Source organism: Coenobita brevimanus, chromosome 52 (assembly GCF_032717465.1).
Source record: "Coenobita brevimanus isolate Jiangsu-jjx chromosome 52, ASM3271746v2, whole genome shotgun sequence".
Classification (NCBI taxonomy): Eukaryota; Metazoa; Arthropoda; class Malacostraca; order Decapoda; family Coenobitidae; genus Coenobita; species Coenobita brevimanus.
The window spans coordinates 38634015-38657673 of NC_137005.1; the positions used below are offsets into that span (position 1 = coordinate 38634015).

Below are 23659 nucleotides of genomic sequence, written 5' to 3' on the forward strand. Positions count from 1 at the left end.
CATGGAAAAAACTAACCAAGGAAGAAATAAAACAGAATTAATTTGATATATATAATTCCTTTTCAGCGAGATATTTACACGGAAGATATAAAATGATAACGGCATACATAGCCTTCCCATCCATACACAACACAACGCCACTCCGGTAAATAAAGTAAATATTTATATATCTTTTCCGCTTACCTATCATGATTATGCGACTGTGCACGAATTCGGGGAAAGAAGGGTAATATTTTCGATTATAAAGTATGGGGAGTTTGAGAGATGATGGAGTGTGTGAGTCGTACTGATGGTCTGCAACTATTGAACGCGGAAGGAGAAGAGGAGAGGAGAGAAGGGAAGGGACGAGAAAAGAAGAGTACAAAAGAGAAAAGAAGAAAGGAAAAGAGACGAGACAAGAGGAGAATAGAAAAACAGAGAAGAGAGGACAAGAGAAGAGATAAGAAGAGATAAGAAGAGAAAGAGATGAGACGAGAGGAGAGGGAAGAGAAGAGAAAACAAAAGAAGGGAGGGGATAAATGAAATATTGCAGAGTACAGCACAGTACACAAGAGTAAAGTACAGTGACAGAAAGTACAGAAGAGAGAAGGAGATAAGTTAAATTAGAACAAACTAGGCAAGAAAAGGGAGACATATGGCAACGTCGACGAATAGATGAAGTAATATTACGGCAGAGACGAAAAGACAAGAGATGACAAGGGATCGGATACGAAGGAGAAGGGATCAGGCACGTATAAGAAGAGATCAGACACTTATAAGAGAAGGGATCAAATCATATAGGAACAGACAAGTAAATAAGACGATGATTAAGATGTGAGGTGGACGAGGGATGACAACAGTGACGCAGAGCTACCATCACCAGCGGACTCTATCCTAAGTTGAAGGCGTTTATAGAGTTGATGGCGCTGTCCCGTGGCACACACATCCGCCTCAGGTTGTATGCTTGGCCCTGGGGGGGGAGGGAGAGAAAGGCATGAGTTATAGGGTCGTTTTCTCTGTGGCACTGTAGATTTCATAGCCCCTCTTCCTTAGCGATTTATTTTACACATTGTATACCTCCATCTCCGACTGTATGTTACTGATGCAAAGGATGTTGATAATAAGACGTTATAATTTACATCACAAGAGAAAGTTAAGGTGTAAAAGGCAAAGCAAGTCGCTAAGGAAGAGGTATTACCCACCCACGTTCTCTGACTCTTTCTGTAGCAGCATCAACCTATCACTCTTATTTTCAGCAATACAACCCAGACACAAATACTGAGCCCATGGTGTACCAAAAAGCCCCAGGTGTATGGAGCGTGCACATTTTTGAGGGGATATGCAGATCCATCATTATTAAAGGCATCGTTTATGAGGAGGACTACCTACTAGTGAATGGAGACTGCCCTGCAAGAAAGGAGGCCCCCAGAACTGCAAAAAGCCAGGTATAATAATCAACACAAAGCCTGCATCACAAATAGCATGCTTCAACCAGCCAAGAGACATCCCAGCACCAGCCACATTTCACTCCCCCGCGAGCAAGATGAAGGGCCCTGTTATTACAACTTGAGGAAGAGCGATGATGTGAACAAGTCCTTCCTGTATCATATAGTTACATCTAATAATTAAAAATATTCCATAAATGACCACAAAGAGTTAGCTGCTTCTTTACACCTATGGACACCTATGCGTTCTCAGTATTAATGACGCTGCTCACAGTCACACGCACGAGCCTTGCAACACCTCCTAACCAGCAAGCAACACCACCACCACACAGACACCAACTACCGACATAAACGGAGGTACTGCAATGCCGGGAGATGGCCAAGACTTACGCAGACTGGGAGTGGAAATATTAAGTCACTTGGAGGATCATCTCAACATTTAGAAAATTTTATTATAGGGGAAATGCAACAGTTGTGGCCTGACTTGGACGACACTGTTATAGCTTCCAATAAACAAGTTTCTGTAATGTGAGGGAAATTCTTTCAGTTCATGGCAACTTTTAGCCCAACTATTAACCGACAATGGACTGCTTGCTATAAAAATTTCTCCATCTCCAATAATCAGAAATCCAATAACGAACAAGAACATACAAGTTTAAGCAAATCACCACTAACCCCTCTCTTGCCGATGGTGAAACTATTTTTTCAATTTTCGAAAAATGATTTTTTTGTAGGCACAGCTGCCTATGTATTTTTTAACTCTCCCCACCTGTGGGGAAGAGATCTGCCTTCACCTCCGGGGTAGTAAGCCCGTTGCGGAAGCGTAAAGGGCCGTGTTGGGAGGGGGTGGTGGTCTGGGAGGAAGCGCAAGGAGGGTGTCTGCCACAGCAATATCTCATACAATACTGACAGTCCGAGTGTTTGGGATGGGTGAGAGGGGTCGTGTAAACATGCCAATGACCATCGTTTCCACCCCAAATTGTTACGCTATTTTTTGCACAGCACACAAAATAGACGACGTTGGCACCTGTTGCGTCACGCATCTATTGACGCCTGCAGCAAGAGAAAGGAGAAGCCAATTTACACGCGAGCAAGAACACACAAATCACCACATGCGAAGGAGAGAACATGAGTAGCAAGAGTAAATTTAGAACACAACAGCGGACAAGAAGAAACAAGACATAGAAGAAAACATCTCCAAAGAGGCATATATCGAAGCTGATCACACAGAAGACTAACAAGAAACTGAATCCAAAGTGTAAAAAACAAACAGAAGGATACTGTGAGACCGACACCTCTGCTAAAAGAAGGCTGCACCGTGACAAACCAACCATCAGGAAGAGCAACAACCAGTAACATCCAGGACAAACCACAAGAACTAAGCCAGATCAAGACACGGGAGGAGAAGTGAGATTATCAGATGTTCAACCCAGCAGTGTGAAGATTCGACTTGAAACAGGGAGTGATAGGAGAAATTATAACAATACAGCTACAGACTCTCCTTGCTTAGTGTCAGGCAACCCCAGGAGACAGAGGACGAAGTAAGCTGACAAGACACCTTTAAAATGACACCTGGGAAACCAGCATCAGGTAGAAGGCGCATGTACACTTGCAAGACACAAAATCTATGCACCCTGTAAACCTGCTCATGATCGGAGGGAAATCAAAACCTAGGTATCACACCAAATGATGCTCTGTTTTCCAGAATGAGGGTGATGGTGTGAAGCTTTGTTAGAATCCATGAGGAACACTTTGCAACGACACCTTACTCTGAAGTCTAAAGAAACCTCAAACTGCCACACTCTCCCCACCTGTTAAGGCCTGACTACGCCTTTCTTCCAGCAGGGTAGGGGTACAGGGTGAGCGGAGACTATAGTTAGCGGGTGTACCTCCAAAGACCCGTTTATACAGAGAGGGAGCATGATTTTGAACTATGGTGCTGTGCTTGGAGAGTGATTTTGCAGATGGAGTTGCTGTCTATATAATCACTTCTTGAGCTGGGCATCGTTACCATATGTTGAAAACTTGCCCCGACAGTGGGAATGTAAACGAATACTGAAGGTGGAGACGCAGCCAATTAGAAAAACAACAGTGATATTCCAAACACCATCGTCATTATCTCCATCGCCACCATCACCTCCCCCCTAACTCAATTTTCAGCTGTTTTCATCATCATTATCATTATTACCACCACCACCACCACCACCACCACCACCACCACCATCATCATCATCATCATCATCATCATCATCATCATCATCATCATCACCCTCCTAATTCCACTGCTTAAAACCTCCTTATAAAGTTCAGGTGAAATAGCAGGTGTTTTAGCATTATAGCAGCAGGTGTTTTGGCCTTATAGCAGCAGGTGTTTTGGCATAGCAGCAGGTGTTTGGGCATTATAGCAACTGTTTTTGTATTATAGCAGCAGGTGTTTTAGCATTATAGCAGCAGGTGTTTGGGCATTATAGCTGCAGGTGTTTTGGCATTATAGCAGCAGGTGTTTTGGGTGAGGGGAGTTTGGGTATTAAAATACTGTAAATCACTAAAAAGATTGTGTATCTGAGGGGGAGGTGGGAGGGGATTACTCACAGTGGGACAGGCACGGCGGGGTGGAATAGGTGGGACAGCCGTGGACCGCTTCACAGGGGCCCGGGCCGGCAGGATCCTGGGGAGGCGGGGAAGAATTCAGTATAGACGGTTCGGCATCACCAAACTAATCAGGTAAGGAAAGGGAATGACGGCCCTGACATAGCTGGGCGACTCCACTGTCTGGTTATGCATACCCCTCTTAACTCGCTCCCTATCCCATGAAGGAGAGATGGTGGACCGCAGGACGGGGTTAATTTCAGCCTGCAGTCTTCAGGGTTCAGTGTTTGGTGAATCTGGGGTTACAGCAACTACCACTGCCACTTGAATCACTGTATCACCACCTTATGCCACTCTCAAGGATAAAACAGCCTAACGTATCTGGATTTATCTTCCTGAAATCTATACCATTAATTCCAGGTAACGTTGCTCCCCTTGTGAATGTACGTGTGTAGTGATGGTGTATTGTGGTGTGTTACTGTGTGGTGTGTGGTGGTGTGCTACTGTGTGGTGTGTGGTGGTGTGTTGCTGTGTGGTGTGTGGTGGTGTGTTGCTGTGTGGTGTGTGGTGGTGTGTTGCTGTGTGGTGGTGTGTTACCGTGTGGTGTGTGGTGGTGTGTTACTGTGTGATGTGGTAGTATGTTACAGTGGTGTGTGGTAGTATGTTACAGTGGTGTGTGGTAGTATGTTACAGTGGTGTGTGGTAGTATGTTACAGTGGTGTGTGGTAGTGTGTTGCTGTGTGGTGCGTGTAGGGATGGTGTGTGTATTACTGTGTGGTGTGTGTGGTGTGTTTATTGTGTGGTGTGTGTAGAGATGGTGTGCTGTGGTAGTGGTGTTTTACTGTGTGCTAGTGTGGTGTGTGTGTGAGTGTTTCAGTGCGTGGTGTGTGTAGTGATGTGTGGTAGTGCGAAATACAAGGGAAATAAACTGTAGCAGATCTGATGGTTCTTTCGAGGCTGGTATTACAGAGAACACCATGACTAAGGTATCTAATGCTTTGAGCTGGAGATAAGGTTTGTAAAGAAAGACGGCTCACCACCCACCTTGCAATTATCTCTCCTTTATACTCCCAGTACTAGGGAGTTTGCATTTATCATCAGGAAAATTCATGTGCCTCGCTTGAGAACAAATGACCAGAATATTAATATCTCTCTGAATCATCTTTATTCGTACACGTGTATTAGCTGTGATACAGATTTCTGTACTATGGGTAAACTTAAATATATCACAAAACAAATCTTCGTCAACACCACTGATATAATTTACATGATGAGTGGGACCCAAAACTGAACCTTGCGGCACTCCACTTGTAACATCCATCCAGTGAGATTCCCTCCCGTTCATTACAATTCATTATATTATTCCGCCGGCCAGTTATCGATCCACCTTAGAACACTGCTACTGAAAACACAGACATTATAAGACATTTTCTTTACTCTCTGTGGGGAGTTTTATCGAAAGCTTTCCGGTAATGAAGATCAATTGCACTGAGATTTGGTTTCTTTATACATATCAATAATCCTGAAAAAGTCAACGGGATTCGTACATGATCAACTGTCCCAGAATTCACGTTTTAATTCTTTGATGAAATTACTTCATCCACAATATTTAACTTTTTGATGGGTGAATATGGCTTCAAATAGCTTCGACATTAATGCTGAGTTGAATGGATGGTAAATTCTCGGCTAGAAATTATTTTGTTTTTGTTTAATGCTAGAGTTACATCTGCTAGTTTCCTGTCGTGTGTGTGTGTGTGTGTGTGTGTGTGTGTGTGTGTGTGTGTGTGTGAGAGAGAGAGAGAGAGAGAGAGAGAGAGAGACTCACGTATCCCGACACTTAGCGTTGATATCCCTGACCGCTCCCGCCCTGCATCCCACCAGGCGGGTCTCAAACACATTGCCTGGCGTGGCGTGGGGCAGCGGGGAGCGGCGCCCCCTATGGTGGCCACGGCCCTGCAGCACTTCAGACATCAGGGTCCGCACACTGTAAACAAACGCACACGCCGCGTCACTCGCGTCATCACACCCTGCGCTAAACTTAAACCCGTATTAACAAAAAGGTGAAACGTGAAAGTGGGAGCAAGCCACTACTCTTTAATGGTATTTTATGGAACACCCGCCACCATTAAATGTGATGATCTGGCAGAGGACATTACAGTGGGGTTAGCAACGATGCAGAAAGATGAGACATGTATTATCATCCAATGCTTCATAAGTTTTGGTTATTAAAAAAAAAAAAAAAAAAAAAAAAAAAAAAAAAAAACCGCCTTGTCCACCTTTCCATGCTCTCAGTTTTAATGTCATTACCGGTACATTTATACTGCATGTATGTTGATGATCTAATAAATTAATTATTAGTGCTGTTATAAATTTCCTAAAAGCAGAAGCGAATCCATAGCAAAATTAATTACATATGACCTAAATGTACCAAAACCTAGTGTATAAGTTCTTGATCTCATGCGGTTATTATTATAGTACTGTGTATTAGGATATATATTCATTCTTTTCATTTTATACGCCACCTCTATGCTTCATGACACAGTTCCTTCTCCCTTCGCGTGCACATACATATCTTACCCATTGAAGAAACTGTGCAGCTCGTGATTGTTTGGCTTGTGCAGGAAACTCAGGTCGTGGTTGGCTCCTGGCCCCAGCCCTGTGGCCTGAGTTAGCAAATGACCCTGCTGAACATTGAGGTCAACCGCTGATCCAGCCTGACCCGGCCTGACCTGATGCTGGTTCTGGGCCTGATGCTGGTTCTGGACCTGATGCTGGTTCTGGACCTGATGCTGGTTCTGGACCTGATGTTGGGTCTGGACCTGAGGCTGGTTCTGGAACTGATGCTGGTTCTGGACCTGATGCTGGTTCTGGACCTGATGCTGGTTCTGGAACTGATGCTGGTTCTGGAACTGATGCTGGTTCTGGACCTGATGTTGGGTCTGGACCTGATGCTGGGTCTGGACCTGTGGATGTCTTGCGTGGAAGTGTGCCTGGGCCAGGGCGTGGGCGTTCAAGGATCGCGCCATTCCCTGGTTGTGGTTCATCATCATATAATGTGGCATACCGAACACCTCCAGTGACTGCTGCTCGTGGCTGTACAGGAAGTGTGCTGGGTTGAACATGGGGTGGCCAAATGCGTCAGTCACGTGCGTCACCTGGGGTTGCACGGCGACAGAGTGGTGCACCTGTGGTTGGACGGGCGAGGGTTGGGGTAGGCGTGGACTGAGGAAAGGTGAAGCCTGGGACACCTGTGGCTGACCCACTGATGGGGTCACGCCGCCCACCTGTTGACCTGTGTTGAATCTGGTGGTCGTACCTGACTGAGTAGACACCCCGTGGCCAGTGGTGGACACTCCTGAATGGCCAGACACCCTCTGTCCTGCTGTAGAGACTTGATGGCCAGTGCTAGGAACTCCTGAATGACCAGTGGTGGACACTCCAAAATGACCAGGCACTCTCTGACCAGTAGTAGAAACTTGATGGCCAGTGGTGGACGCTCCAGAATGGCCAGACACCCTCTGTCCTGAGACTTGGTGACCAGTGCTGGAAACTCCTGAATGGCCAGACACTCGCTGACCGGTAGTAGAGACTTGATGACCAGTTGTGGACACTCCTGACTGCCCAGGGAACCTCTGACCAGTGCCGGACACACCTGAATGACCAAATACTCTCTGACCAGGGGTACTGACGCCTGGCTGACCAGCAAATCTTTGACCAGAGCCTGCCACTCCTGACTGGCCAGTGCTGAACACTCCTGATTGGCCAGACACTGACTGACCTGGTTGGCCAGAGAAGCTTTGTCTAGTGGTAGTCACACCTGGCTGACCAACAGCGGACACTCCTGATCGGCCGGGCACTGTATGACTGCTGCTGGACACACCTGATTGGCCAAAGACTCGTTGGTCAGAAGTTCCAGACTGGCCTGAGAATCTCTGCCCAGTTGGAGACACAACTGATTGGCCAACAGTGGACACACCTGACTGGCCAGCCGATGTTCCAGATTGACCTGTAAATGTTCCTGAGTGGCCAAATGATGTTCCTGATTGGCCAAAAGAGGATACACCTGATTGGCCAACAGTGGACAAACTTGGCTGCCCAAAACTGGACACACCTGATTGGCCAACAGTGGACACAGGCTGGCCAACACTGGACACACCTGACTGGCCAACACCGGACACTCCTGATTGGCCAGGGAACCTCTGCCCCGCTGTGACTGGTCTTTTATGGGCAGATGTAGGTTTTGAGTGGCCAGAGAATCGTTGGCCAGAAGCTGACACTCCTGGCTGGCCAGAAGTGGGTACACCAGAATGACCAGTGGCTCCTGATTGGCTGATAAAGACACTGGCGGGCCCGGTGAAGGTCTGGCCAGTTGATGACACACCTGATTGGCCGGTTGATGCTGGACCACTGGAGGAAGTTCCCTGTTGGCCATGACGGGTTGCCCCTAATTGGCCTCTAGAGACTGGACCTCTAAATCCGGTTCCTGATTGGCCAGGGAAGCTTTGTCCACGAGACGCAGTTCCAGCTTGGCTAACTGATGTTCCTGATTGGCCAGTAGAAGTTCCAACTTGGCCAGTCACTGTTCCTGATTGGTCAATGAAATTTTGTCCAGGTGAAGACACTCCTGATTGGCCAATGTAGACATGGCCAGGTGAAGACACTCCTGATTGGCCAGGTACTCTTTGGCCAGACGTAGTCCCTGCCTGACCAGTGAAGCTCTGTCCAGCAGATGTTCCTGTTTGGCCAGTGAAACCTTGTCCAGTTCCAGACTGCCCGGTAAACGTTCCAGGCTGGCCAACGGCCGTTCCAGTTTGGCCTGTAAACGTTCCAGGCTTGCCAGGAGTTCCTGTTTGTCCAGTAATCGTTCCAGGCTGCCCAGGAGTTCCCACCTGGCCAGTAAATGTTCCAGGCTGCCCAGGAGTTCCCACCTGGCCAGGAGTTCCCACCTGACCAGTAAACGTTCCAGGCTGCCCAGGAATTCCCACCTGGCCAGTAAATGTTCCAGGCTGCCCAGGAATTCCCACCTGGCCAGGAGTTCCTACCTGGCCAGTAAACGTTCCAGGCTGCCCAGGAATTCCCACCTGGCCAGGAGTTCCCACCTGGCCAGTAAATGTTCCAGGCTGGCCAGGAGTTCCCACCTGGCCAGTAAACGTTCCCACTTGGCTGGTAAATGTTCCATTGGAGAAATCCTGCTGACCTCGGGTGCCTGTGGGAGAGACGGGTGGAGACAGTTGTGGAGAGACAGGTGAGGGAGACTGAGGGGTGATCGGGGACGCTAAGGTTGGAGACTGTGGAGATACTGGCTGGGTCTGGCCTGGCTGCTGGGTGGGCTGGGTGGGGATGGGTGAGGTGGCCTCCCGGGGAATGGGCGGGCCAAAGATTCTGGTGAGGGCTGCCAGTGTCTCCTCATCGAAGACCTGGTAGCCGGCGTCCTCTAGGCTGGTGCACTGGCCTTTCAAAGAGCCCAGGGCCAGTGAGTACCAGGTCTGCGCAGGACACACTCCGGCCATCTGGAAAGGCGTGGGCAAGGTCAGGTGTGGTGACGGACGGAAAGGGAAGAGATGGATGGAAGGAAGGGGAAAAAAAAACCCCGTGAAGTACTAGGTCTGCGGCTGGACGTACCGCAGTCGTCTGGAAAAGTACGGGTCTGGAAGGAATGGGATCGGAAGGGATCTGGAGAAGCACGGGTCTGGGAAGGATGGGATCAGAAGAGATTGATGCGACGACAGAAGGAAAGAAAACTGTCTGAGCTGGACACATTCCACTCATCTGGAAAATATGGATCAGGGAAGATTAGGTCACGGAAGAGAAAGGTCGAGAAGGGAATGGATGGAATGTGAAGGGAAGGATGGAATGAAGGGGACAAGGAAACTTAGCGAGTACTACGCCTTCTGGAACACAGCAGAAGCCAGGTCAGGTCAAGAACAGGAAGACTCACTTTACCGTTCATGCACGAGATGGGAAGGGAGGAATGAGGTCGTCAGGTTAAATTAGGTGAGGTCTGAGTTGAGGGAAAGAAAGGAAGCTCAGAGAATGAGCGAGTAAATTTAGGTCAAGACAGGGGGATGGGAAGGGAAGTCTGGGAGAAGGCGTACGCTTAGGTCAGGTCGTATCTGGCAGGAGGGAGGGGGTAGGGAAGGCCTGGGAAGATAGGAAAAAGGTCAGGCTAGGTTCGATCAAGGTGGATCAGGGGAAAGAGATGAGTATGATTAGTAAGCACCAGGTGTATGATGGACCAGAGGGCTAGATCACAATTTGGACAGGTTAGAGAGGGGAAAGAAAGGGAAAGTATGGAATGGTGTGTTGCTTGCCAGTTGTGAATGGAACCTTTGTACACTGATTCATAGTTCTGTGAGTGTTTGTGAGCGACGTGACCTGAAAGTAAAGGTTGGTGAAAGTTAAACACTGGTCCGTAAGAGGAATGGTGACTGAAAAAGTGAAGTACTGGTGAGTGGGACTGACACTGGTCGAAGAACTGAAACACCCCGGAACAGCAAGAGAGAGGTAAATATAAGAGGAAAATAGAAAGAAGAGTGGTTAGGGCTAAAAAGGTCTCGATATGAAAATAGAGGTCTGAGGCTGATAGATGATTGCATAAATGGATTAGACAATTTCAAAAACTTACGAGTGAACGAATATGTGGCTCATTTCAATAGGCGCTTTGTTCCCTGTTATTTTTTTCCTGTTCCTAGTTTTGAATCCTTTCCTCATCTGCATTAAATGAAACAGGGTTAGGAAAATGAAGATGATGATGATGATGATGCTATTATTATTATTATTATTATCATTATTATTATTACTGATGACCCACTATTATTATTACTGATGACTCACTATTATTATCACTATTATTATTATTATTATCATTATCATCATTACCGTCTCTGTTTCATGTATTCTTATTAGGTTTTCTAATAGACTTATCTCTGACTAATCCTCCCAGTTCATTCACCTCCTTACTGTCACCATCGCCACAAAACACATCCGCTGTCTGGCCGGGTATCCTGTCTTCGTATCAGGTGACAGGAAACGTAGGATAGGCTGGTTGTTGCTCTTGTTTATGCTGTCTGCTATTAAGTCAGTCCTTTCTACCACAAGGCGTTTGTTCACGTAAGCATATTTTATTTCAACGCACACGCACATAAACAAGCGCAAAGTAAAACACACACACGAGAGAGAGTGAGAGAGAGAGAGAGAGAGAGAGAGAGAGAGAGAATGGTTATGCAATACGCTTCACAAACCCTACAACCTCAAATAAGACTAATAATAATAGCTACAAAAACGTGACGAAGAGGAGAATTTTCAAGACCCCGCCCCACCCACCTTTCCTAGCTGGTAACATCTCCCGTCGGTGGCTGAGGGGACGAAGGGCAGGTCGTTGGGCCCCCTGTTGAGGTTCTCGCCGCCGCAGGGGTCAGGCAGGCACTCTGGGGGCATGCTGAAGTCCCGAAACCACAACACCTGACGAGGGGGAAGAAGGTGAACTGGGAGGGGCTATAGGTGAGTTGGGAGGGGGCATAAGTGTGTAGGGAGGGCCATAAGTTAATAGGGAGGGGTTGTGGGTGAGCAGGAAGGGGAAGTGGGTAAATAGGAAGAGACAGTAGGTAGAAAAGGAAGGGCAGCAGATGAGCAGGGAAGGGAAGTGGGTGGGTAGGGAAGGTGTGTGTTATGGAAGGTGATTTTCAAGGAAGGTTCATGTACAACACCTGCATTTTCCAGCTTTACATTTTGAAACATTGGATGAAATTTTACAACTATTCTCCAGTATAGGCTTATTTCTGTGACACCTGCAATTTCTAGTGATACGGCACAAAGACTGAATAACACGTAACATGTTAAATACACTGACACATTTAGAATTGTTAGCTAAAAAAAATATAGCAGCAACAAAGCCCACTATGAAATCAATAGTTACCTGGATAAGGATACTTTTTGCAGGCAGTGTACCAAGAGCAAGAGCTGTAGGGGAATATGACAGGTAAATGTAAGGGAAGGTGAGTGTACCTGGGGAAGGGCTGCAGGTAATTAGCGGGGTTTGTGCAAGGGAAGGTGTGACTATGTGCTGCCCTGTTTCATGAGAGGCGTTTCATCTCTGACTGCTATCCTGCTGAGTGATGTCCCTGGAGTGTGTCCGCGCTTTGAATCTTTCCACGCCAATTAGCGGTGTCCCTGAGTGGGTTCCTATGTCACCACTCATCTAAACATGTGCTGTGCGGTACCTGAGTGTAGCCACGTCCCCGAGTGGTGCCCTATACTTGAGCGGCGACCCTGAGAGGTATCCAAAAAGTGCATATTCATCCCAAATAAATGGTGTCTTGTCCCAGAGCAGTGTCCTGATGTCCTCTATGTAGTGCCCTGTCCCAGTGTACACCCCATCCATGAGTGGAAGCAAGACTCTGCGTATCGTGTCCCATCTCTGACCAGTCCCTTTAGATAAATAACGACAAAGTGAACAATAACTCCTGAAACCCAGTAATGTAATCTTCGGAACCCAACAGACTTTTCAGAATAACGTGTAAGAGTTTCATGATCCTTCGACTAAAAAGTAGAGCGATATTTACGTATCCTTAAGTGGACCCCTTTTTCTAAGTGGAATTTCTAGTCTCTACACACCAAGTCTAAAATAACATGCCCCATCTTTGAGTTTTCCCCGTCCCTTAATGATGTCCGTAAGTGGCATGCCCCATTTGTAAGTGGTGGACACAAGCAGTTTCCTTTCTCTAAGTACGACGCCTCCTCTCTTTCTGGTGTCCTCGATGTCTGTAAGTGGCATGTCCCATCTCTAAGTGGTGGACCTTGGTAGTTTCCTTCAAGTGACATGCCTCATCTCTTTAACGTGTCCCTGAGATGCACGCTCTGTCTCTGAAGCACACGCCCCTCTGATAGACATCTCCGTGTGTCCCGTTTCTAATGAATACAACCCCGTCCCTGCCCGTCCCGTCCTTCGTACCTGGTTGGGGGGGCAGCTCAGGGTACGGCCGAGTAGAGGATCACAAACATCGTCGTCCAGGTCATCGTCGCCCTCGTACGTACCGTCGGGACACTGGCAAACCGGGGTACCGTATGCAGTTTGGTACAGCTGACGACCCGCTGTGTGAAGGAAGGCGGTGTGGGGTTAGACTGCTTCTCTTTATCATCATCATCATCATCACTATACTCCCAGCCCAGTATTTGTAATCATCAGTATCATTCTAACTCAATTTGCAGTTCAGTGCTCATCATCATAATGTTTATCATCATCATTATCATCCTAGCCTGGCATTCGGTGTCACTGTAATCGTTCGTTATCGGTAATCTACATAAATAATCATCATCATTATCATCATCATAATCTCAGCCTAATATTGATCGTTATCGTCACTGCAGCCATCATCATCATCATCATCACCATCATCATCATCCTCTCTCTCTCTCTCCTCACGTGGACACAGAGCGGAGTTCCTCGGGTCGTGGCAGAGCTGGTCACTGAAGACGAAGATCCTATCGGGGGGGCAGAGGCGGGGGGCGCAGTACCCCTTAAGGGTGTCGGGGTCCAGCAGCACGTATTCCTCTATGGTACAAGGGCCCTGGGTGAGCACCCGATGGCACGCTCCTTGTAACAGCACTTCATCACGCTGGCATTGGTCCAGCTGCTGGCTACCTCCTGTGGAAATGATGGTGATTGTAAATAATAGGAGTAGTAGTAGTAGTAGAGGTAGTAGTAGTAGTAATAATAATAATAATAATGAAAATAATAATAATAATAATAATAATAATAATAATAATAATGAGTAGTAGTAGTAGTAGCAGTAGAAGTAGTAGTAGCAGCAGTGACAATAATAATAATAATAATAATAGTAATAATAACAATAATAATAGTAATAATAATAATAACAATAATAATAATAATAATAATAATAATAATGATAATAATAAACGTCAGGATATGGAGACAGAAGCCTTGCACTATTATTTATCTCTTTGGCACTAGTCTGGCTTCTGGATACTACCTGTGGAGAGGAAAATCAAAATTACATCCATAGGCAAGGCAAAAACACGACTCTGCAAAAAAAATATTAAGCATAGAGACTTAGGCAGGATAAGTATAAGGTGAGAGCAACTTTACACAACACTGTCTTCGTCTCTTCTAATTGCTTTTTTCTGACCTGTATGTTGATTTAACGAATGTGGTATGAACAAAAAATTGAATATATGTCGTCTGGTGTTAGAATCATCGTTGCCATCATCATCATCATCATCATCATCATCATCACCATCATCATCATCATCCAGACCCCTTTTCCCCTACGGACCCAAAGAGAATGGAGAAAAACTTGACCGAATGAGACCTAATTAATGCCTAATTAAATGGACCAAACTCTCAATAAAGCCCTCATTAGCAAATAAAGGATTATAAGGTACATTCTTGACTGGAAATAAAGTGAAATTATACCTGAATGCGAAGTATTATTAGTATTACTATTTATCCTATTCTGACGTACTTCCTACCTCCATACTGAGAGAGAGAGAGAGAGAGAGAGAGAGAGAGAGAGAGAGAGAGAGAGAGAGAGAGAGAGAGAGAGAGAGAGAGAGAGAGAGAGAGAGAGAGAATCCACGTGAGAAGTCAGGTGGTGAAGAAGCTAGTGGACTTTTTCTCCTATTAGAGATCAGGTTCTGACCACTGGTTTGGAAGCCGGTTTCTGAGGCGCATCTCATACTGTATATATATTTTTTAAATTTATTTTCCCTTCCTCTGTTCATCATCTGTAAAAAGAAAAAAAAAAGATATATAAATATGTGAAGAGTTGCCTTACACCACCAACTTGGGCACCAACACCTGTCACCTACTCACCTGTACTCCTGTGGGTTAATTATTTACTGTGCAATTTAAGTCAGGTGTAATAGTGCTAATGAAGGTGATTTTGTGGCACTTCGCTACCTCCAGACGATTTTATTCAGCGTAGGGAGGATAACTGGTAGTGAAGGGGTCGATCTAAGCTATATTCGACCATTTTTAAGCTATATTCTACCATTTTTAAGCTATATTCTACCATTTTTAAGCTATATTCTACCATTTTTAAGCTATATTCCACCATTTTAAGCTATATTCTACCATTTTAAGCCATATTCTACCATTTTTAAGCTATGTTCTACCATTTTAAGCTATATTCCACCATTTTAAGCCATATTCTACCATTTTTAAGCCATATTCTACCATTTTTAAAGTCTCTCATCTATAAATTCATCTCGAGACGGCAAGAATTGATTTCAGAAGGACGTCGTCGTGCTGAAGGGGTTAGGGAAAGCAGTGCGACGCCTTTAGCGACACTGGATTCCATTATTTCGTTCCCTTATGCTTTTGGCGTACAGTCGGCGTCAAAAATCCTGTCGCCTTGTTTCTGCTTTCCACCCGAGCACTTTGAAAAACAGCGTGGCAGATCCGTAGCAACGGCCACGGGTGAGTTTATTCAGGTATAGGCCAGAGTTAGCAGAGTAATTTGCTGCGGATTCACCACACACCTTTTTCAACGTCCATGGAGGGAACAGGAGCGGCGACAGGATTTTTGATGCGGACTGTACATCTAAGTAAGCGTGCACGAACAAGGGGCCACTGCTATAAATACTAGCCAAAGCACTTTCACTCTGGCTAGGTCGTGGCCGAGTGGTTAGAGAGGTCATCTGCTGTCTGAAAGGACGCGAGTTCGATCCCACGCCTGTGCAGGGAGTAGTTTGATGAAGAAAAAATCTCGCCAAAACAAACTTTACTGACCTTCGAAAAGACACACCGGTATGTCACAAAAACAACCTCAGTAATTCCAGTGCACCAGTCCTGAGTGAGACAACCCTACCATGTATTCAGTATGGACGGTGGGTATTAGTGTCGAAGTGGTGACGTGTGAAGGTGCATAGACGTGGGAAGACTGCCGGGCCTTAGAGAACGGGCTGTGAAACCAATGCCCACAATCAGACGCACGCAAGAGAGAGAGAGAGAGAGGAAAAACTGCTTCCTGTACTCGAGTTAATATATCTGCCATCACCATCTATAATGAAGGATGTTTTAGCTCCAGCCCTACTAGAAGTCTCCTTAATGCTGAGTAAAATCGTCTTGAGGAGCCAAGGATATTCTAAGAACTTACCCCACTCACCTGCAGTGGCGATGGAGGGGGTGAGGGAGAGAGGGATGCTGAGGGGGGAAGAGCAGGGAGAGAGTATGGGGGGGAGAGAGTAAAAGGAGAGTGAAGGAGAGAGCGGGAGGCTAGGGGTGGGGGGGAAGAGAGAGGGTAATGGAGGAAGCAGCTAAGGGGAACAGGGAGTCTGGAGGAGGAGGAAGGGGGGAGGGGAGGGTACATAAAATAAGTAAAAACAAGAGCCATTAAGCAACTTTTTACCTGCTCGATCTACCTGCTCCTCATGGCGCCTCTGCCGCTGTGTCCTGGTGGGCTTAGGAGGCGCCTCATAAAACCTGGCATAAAACTTAGCCTGATATTTCACCTCTTCTACTAACCTTCCTAAGTTAACTAATTCCCTATGCTAGGCAGGTTGCACTAAGACAACTGGACAGAATTCAGACCAAAGCTGTAAGAAGTAGTGATAACCCAGCAATTGCATATGAACTACCTCCCCTACAGGTGAGAAGGAATGTTGCCTCCCTTGCATTATTTTACCAACACTTTTATGGCAAATGGTCAGACGAAGTTGCGTCCCCTGTGCCACCACCTGTTCACGCCTTCCCCCGCGCTGCAAGGGGCATCTTCTGGGATGTCACACTGCCACATTGCAGAACTGCCTGTCAGAATTCATTTATTCCCCGAACTGCTTCTCTCTGGAATTCACCTCCCTAGAACAGTATCCCCCCGAACTTGAACCTACAGCTGTTCTAGTCCAAAACGATCCAGATTTTTTCTAGATAGGGACACCAGTAATCTTTGTGTGTGTGTGTGTGTGTGTGTGTGTGTGTGTGTGTGTGTGTGTGTGTGTGTGTGTGTGTGTGTGTGTGTGTTTTCTTCCTCTGTTCATCATCTTTAAGACATGCAGCGAGAGATTTGTTATGTTTTTCTGCCGGTAACTGAATCTCTCCGTATGATGCGTTAGGAAGGAAAGTGACGGACATGCTTTGGGAGTGAAGCATATGGGGTGAACTTAACGCAGATCGGGAGGCGCACGCGGTAACCCAAGACCAAACGTGGGTCTGTGGCAGGGGGAGTAATAAGCAGTCAGAGAGGGAGAGAAGACAAGTAGGGCAGAAAAGGGGAGGGTAGGGGAGGCAAGGGGAAAGGGGAGGCAGGGGAGAGAGGAGAGAAGGGGATTGGAGAATGAGAGAAGAGAGAGGAGTGACAGTGGAGAGACAAAAGGGGGAAGGTGGATGAGAGACGGGGGGACTAAGCAAGATGGAGGTGGCGATGGGGGAAGAGAAGAAATAAGGAGATGGAGAGAGACAGAAGGGAGAGACAGAAGAAGGGAGAGACAAGGAGAGACAGGAGGGGTGGGGGAACTCAAAAAATAATCCATGTACTTACCAATATAGTGTCCGATGGAGGTGGGGATGGGGGGGTTCATGAAGGGGACGGGGGACTGTCTCTTGCTGCGCCGGAGGACCTGTGGGGGTGAGGCAGGGGTTAGCAGGGGGTGTGGGGGTGAGACGAGGGATGTGGTAGGGGATTCTGGGGTGTGGCGTGGCGTCGGGTTACATGCTGGGGTGGTAGGTGGGGTTGTGGAGTTAAGTTAAGGGGTTAGGTTAGGTGTAGGTAGGGTTGTAATGTAAAGGGGTCTGGTTTGGTGCAGGTGGGGTTGTAAGGTCATGGTAGGGGTGGGGTTAGGCTAGGCTAGAGAGAGGGCTGTGAGGTTGGCAGGGTTAAGGCAGAGTTGTAGCAAGGGTGTGTGGAATGTGGCTGGGGAAGAGGAGTGGCTGAGGAAGTGTGGTAGGGAGTTAGGAATGTGAGGAAGGAGGTGACTGCAAAACAGGGAGTGGAGAAATGGAAAATAGGGGAAAAACAGGAAAGTTGTACGAGGTAATGTGGAATTAGAAGAGGGCTGTGGAGTGTGGTAGGGTTGTAAGGGAATGGTAGAGGGTGAGGAATGTATGAGAAGAGTAAAGGAGAAGAGAGGAAGCAGAAGAAGAGAATAAGGAGAGGAAGTACATGGAGACAAGTAAGATGTGAGGAAGAAAAAGAAAGATGAAGATGAGGAGAGGATGAATGAGAAGAAATAAATCAAAGAAGAGAAAGAAGAGGGGGAGAGGAAGGAAAGTAGGAGACGAGAGGAAGTAAGACAGGGGTAGTGGGAGAGGAGTGAAATGAGAGGAGAGAAAGCAGGAGAGGAGAAAAACTAGGGAAGTAGGAGAGGAGAGGCAATATGAGATATGTGGAGAGGAAGAAGAAATGGGGTTGTGGGAGGAGGTAGGAGGTACTGAGGTTGTGAAGGAGTTGTGGGAAGGGAGTGGGGTGTGGAAGGAGCGATTGTATGGTAAGGGAAGGATGGATATCGTCTGGAGAAAGGGGAAAAGGAACGGAGAAGAGGATATGGCAGGTGGGAGAGTAGAAAAGAAGGATGAAAGATGTAGAGAAGAGGAAGGAAAGGATGGAAGGATCAGTGGAGGGAGGAGAGAGGGAAAAGAATAGCGGAGAGAATATGGCATGAGGGAAAGTAGGAAGGAAGGAAGGAAGAACGAAAGAGCAGCAGAAGATGGAAGGGAGTATGGAAGGAGGGATGAATGGAAGGAGTTATGAAGGGCAGGCGAAGGAAGGGTGTTGTGCGAAGGATGGAAGGTAAAATATATAAGAAAACATTTTATTCTTCCCAACACGAAAAATCAACACCCAGCTCTACCATGCAAAATGAACCCCAAACCCTCATCTCGTAAACTTAAGACTCCCAAGCATTTCTTCTTTGGCGGGATATTGTGCATCATACATCTCGAAATTCACTTGGTAATTATAGTTTTATCTTTTTACAATCGGTATGGTGTTGTTTGGACTCATGAATTATCTGAACGTGAAGAACCCGGTCGCTTCAACTGGTCGCTCCGTGAGATCTTTTGTGTTGTGAGAGTGAGATGGGTTAGTAAGCGAATTGTGCTGTTCGGGGGCGGGGGAGGCTGCATTATAGTGACGGTCTAGGCCAGTGGATTATTTGTGGATTAGCTGTGGCATGAATATATGGTGTGGGTGACATGAAGGACGCTGTGAAAGATATAATGTTTTGTGTGTTGCTGTAACATCGAGGAGGAGGAGGAGGAGGAGGAGGAGGAGGAGAAGGAGGAGGAGGAGGAGGAGGAGGAGGAGGAGGAGGAGGAGGAGGAGGAGGAGGAGGTATGTGTATTTGTTGTCTTTGTCTTGTTATCATCACACATGCCATCAATAACATAAAACAGATTAATTATGATATGAGAATTGTGCAAAAGAATCTTAATGTGACTTAATCGGAATAAAGTAAATCAATAAGAAAGAGATGTTACGGAGCCTCCTAAGCCCACGATTATGAGGGTAAATGATAAATGTTCAGATGAAATAATTAATCATCATCATCATCATCATCCGGAGCTCTTTTCCCACCCTAGGGCTGGGTGAGGAGTAACAATGTCCAGACAGCCCAAATTTGCCCAATTCAATGGGCCACGCTTCCATTCACTCATCATTCAAGCCCCCGGAATCCTGGCTCCATCGGATACTCCAAAAACATTCGCCACTTTCTGTAGCTTCACATATACGTATCCGACTGAGCCAATCCGGACGCTGCCATGTTAAAAAGGGGTGCCAAATCCCTTATGATGCACTTCTCCTCACAACATTCATCCAGCCAGCTCGATCTCTTGTCAGTTCCCTAGCTTCACCGACTTTCAAACCTCTTCTCCTCACACACTTATCCACCATATCCCTACACCTTCTCCTTGGCCTACCTTGCCTCCTCCCTTCTTCAAATTCGCTCCGGTATACCTTTTTCACCACCCTATTGTTATCCATTCTCTCCACATGGCCATACCATCTCAGTACGCTCTCTTCGGTTCTGGTGTCCACCGACTTCCTTACAACACATCTTTTACGAATCACACTATTTCGCATCCCATCCACCCTCCGCACCCCACATACATTCCTCAGCAGTCCCATCTCCACTGCTCTCACTCTTGACTTTTCACCCTCATGCCACACCACAGTCCCACATCCACATGTTAAAGCTGGCACCAACACTCCCTCATGCAAGCCTCGTGCAGCAGCAACACTTAATCCTCCGCTCCCCATCAAGGCCCCCGTTGCACCAGCCACTTCTCCTTGTGTCACTCCACCCTGAACTCCCCCTGCACACCCTCAGCTCTTTTCTGCCACTGCACCCAGGCACTTGAACTCTCTCACCAATTCCAGACTCTCTCCATTCACCGTTACATCGCACCGGGAGTCACCCTCTCTCTCAACAACCATCACCTCACTCTTTTCCACACCCACTCTCAAGGCATGACGCTCACAGACATCAGCAAAACCCTGCACCAGCCTACCAAGTTCTTGTCAGGTACTTGCAAGCAGCACTTCATCGTTAACATACACCAAATCTGAGACATTCCATCCATCATCACTCAATACCAACGCCATCCCTCTCTCCATTACTCGTGTTTTTACTTCTCTCATCACCCCATCCACATATATATTGAACAACCATGAGGACATCACACAACCTTGTCGCACGCCCGCACCGATCGCGAACCATTCGCCTAATTCCCCATTAACCCTCACACATGCTTCGCTACCATCATAAAAACTCTTGACGGCACCTAGCAGCTTACCATCTATACCGCACACGCACAACACTCTCCACAATCCCTCTCTGTCCGCTTTGTCGTATGCTCCCTCCAGATCCATGAATGCCACAAACACCTTATGGTCCTTCTCACAAGCCTTCTCCGCTATCCGTCTCACTGCAAATACTTGATCCACATATCCTCTGCCACTCCTAAAGCCACCCCGTTCACCACTCACCAGGACCTCTGATATATCTCTCACCCTGTCTATAACAATTCTTCCATAACAATAATAATAATAATAATAAAGATAATAAATTGGTGCTGCTAGTAGTAGTAGTAGTAATCATCAACATCATCATCATCACCATCATCAAGTCTCACCTCATTTTCGGAGATCTCACAGTCGAGGGCCAGCGTTGCCAAGGCGCTGAGGACGAGGTAAGTGAGCACCGCCTTCCCCATCTCGCCCACACACACTTGGAGTCTGACCTCGAGGATAAGCTAGCCTGGAGGGAGCTAAGTAGTAGCCTAAAGAAAGCTAAAGAGTCCCTGAAATAAAGCTAGAATTTCCCCTGGTGACAGATAAAAGCTTCCCCAGGGAGAGGTAAAAAATCTATTCCCTGCAAATTTCCGAAAAAAACTCAAAATAAAAAGCTTATTATTACTCTATCGACCTTTAAATTTCACGCAAAAAGAGCTGGATATTTACCCTGGGAAGAGAGCTACATGTCCCCCTAAAGAGAGTGAAAATGACCTCTGAAAACTCTTTAGAAATTTATCTTCTGAAAAAAGAAGCTAAGAGTTTTCCTGGACTGGCCAAGAGTTTCCCTAAAAAGGGGCAAAAATGTCCCCGGCAACCCCAAAATTCACTTTAAATAGGCACACTAAGAGTCACCCTAAAAAGACCCTGAAAGACACCTTGAAAACAAAGCAGAGACCGTGGAAGCAGAGACCGCGAAAGCAAAGCAGAGACCGTGAAGAAGTGACCGTAAAATCAACGTGAGATTTCCCCTGGGCAAGAAAAAAATTACCTAAAGACAGACAGAGAAATTCCCCTAAAGACAAAGTTCCTGCCTTGAATGCGCCTGGCTTCTCTCTGTCCGTGAGTTATAACTAAGGATTATAACTCTCTCAAGGACAACCTCTTATCCTCACACTCCAGCCCAGTTCATGAGATCAGCCCGGTACTGGAGGCAGGTCTAGTTTTTATCTATTTTTAGTTTTTCCCGCCGAAGAAGATTTCCCCGGTGCCCGGTAGGACTTGAGGGGAAAATTATTGGTAGGGGGAAAATGCCGCCTTAGGTTTCCAGTCCGGTGCAGTCCACGTAAGCGACCCTGTGCTGACGAGTCCGATTTTGATGCCTTGTCCTTGAAGAATTCCGATTTTTTTAAGGTCAAAGACTTCCCCGATGATCAGCAGGACCTGGAAAGAATGCCGGACGAAAAAAGGCTTCTGCTCTAGTTTCCAGTCCGGTTCGGTAGGGGTGACCTTGAGAGGGAGATCCAGGAGTCGCCCCCTTACCACGCTGGAGTAATCAGACAGCTGCGCACGTAGGCTTGCTCACACGCTGTCACCTTTTTGACTCCGAACCTGGAAAACGAGATTACTATTACTCTCTCGGCTAGTTTTGAATTCATTATTATTATTATTATTATTATTATTTCATTTCGAAGGTTAATTACTGGAGCAGATATTGTGTATATATAAAATCTATCCAGTGCAGCTGTGTTCTTGAGAGAGAGAGAGAGAGAGAGAGAGAGAGAGAGAGAGAGAGAGAGAGAGAGAGAGAGAGACTGCTTGTCATTCCTCAGGTTAGAGAGAGAGAGAGAGAGAGAGAGAGACTGCTTGTCACTCCTCAGGTTAGAGAGAGAGAGAGAGAGAGAGAGAGAGAGAGAGAAATTGCTTGTCACTCCTCAGATTAGAGAGAGAGAGAGAGAGAGAGAGAGAAATTGCTTGTCACTCCTCAGGTTAGAGAGAGAGAGAGAGAGAGAGAGAGAGAGAGAGAGAGAGAGAAATTGCTTGTCACTCCTCAGGTTAGAGAGAGAGAGAGAGAGAGAGAAATTGCTTGTCACTCCTCAGGTTAGAGAGAGAGAGAGAGAGAGAGAAACTGCCTGTCACTCCTAAGGTTGACAGTAAGACAGATAATGCAAAGAACTTCAACCATCCTCTCTTCTATCCTTTTCTTCAAGACGCTGGTTTGATCACTTATATGCACTTGTTGACCCATGACCTCCTTATCACCCACTTGACCTCCTTATCACTCACATGACCTCCTTATCACCCACTTGACCTCCTTATCACCCACATGACCTCCTTATCAGCCACTTGACCTCCTTATCAGCCACTTGACCTCCTTATCAGCCACTTGACCTCCTTATCACCCACTTGACCTCTTTATCACCCAACTGACCTCCTTATCACCCAACTGACCTCCTTATCACCCACTTGACCTCCTTATCACCCAATTGACCTCCTTATCACCCACTTGACCTCCTTATCACCCAACTGACCTCCTTATCACCCAATTGACCTCCTTATCACCCACTTGACCTCCTTATCACCCAACTGACCTCCTTATCACCCAATTGACCTCCTTAGACAATTGACCTCCTTATCACCCAACTGTTTATAGTTAGAGTAGATAGGACTATCATCATTGGACAGTTTCATTTCACTTAAGAACGCTTGTGATGAAGGGAGGGGAATCCACGAACCCTTTCTGTACGATGATGCGTGTTTGTGGCATAGTTATCATGTTTATAGTCAGAGTAGAAAGGACTATCATCATCATCATCATCATCATCGTCATCATCATCGTCATCACCATTATCATCATCGTCATCGTCATTATCAACATCATCACCATTATCATCATCGTCATCATCATTATCATCATCATCATCATTATCATCATCGTCATCGTCATTATCATCATCA

The 23659-nt window shown here is 46.5% G+C and overlaps 1 protein-coding gene across 1 annotated transcript; it reads right to left on the reverse strand.

Annotated features, from left to right (window-relative positions):
- Positions 1-813: 813 nt before the first annotated feature.
- On the reverse strand, positions 814-21188 carry LOC145400535 (uncharacterized). Its single transcript, XM_080273056.1, has 10 exons — positions 21103-21188; positions 17510-17588; positions 13435-13656; positions 12964-13103; positions 11337-11474; positions 8960-9523; positions 6591-8803; positions 5839-5997; positions 4017-4092; positions 814-949 (listed from the first exon to the last, which is right to left on the reverse strand). Exons 1-10 carry the CDS (start codon positions 21181-21183, stop codon positions 869-871), a joined length of 3753 nt encoding a protein of 1250 aa, XP_080129182.1. The 5' UTR covers positions 21184-21188; the 3' UTR covers positions 814-868.
- Between the last annotated feature and the right edge of the window lie 2471 nt (positions 21189-23659).

Bases quoted from the DNA above. Each gene is read 5' to 3' on its own strand.
- LOC145400535 (XM_080273056.1), bottom strand. From the start codon at position 21,183: ATGGGGAAGGCGGTGCTCACTTACCTCGTCCTCAGCGCCTTGGCAACG. The intron at 11,475-12,963 runs GTACGAAGGACG...CCCCCTCGTCAG, and splicing joins TGAGCTGCCCCCCCAACCAG to GTGTTGTGGTTTCGGGACTT. The intron at 8,804-8,959 runs GTGGGAACTCCT...GCCGTTGGCCAG, and splicing joins CTGGAACGTTTACTGGTCAG to CCTGGAACGTTTACCGGGCA.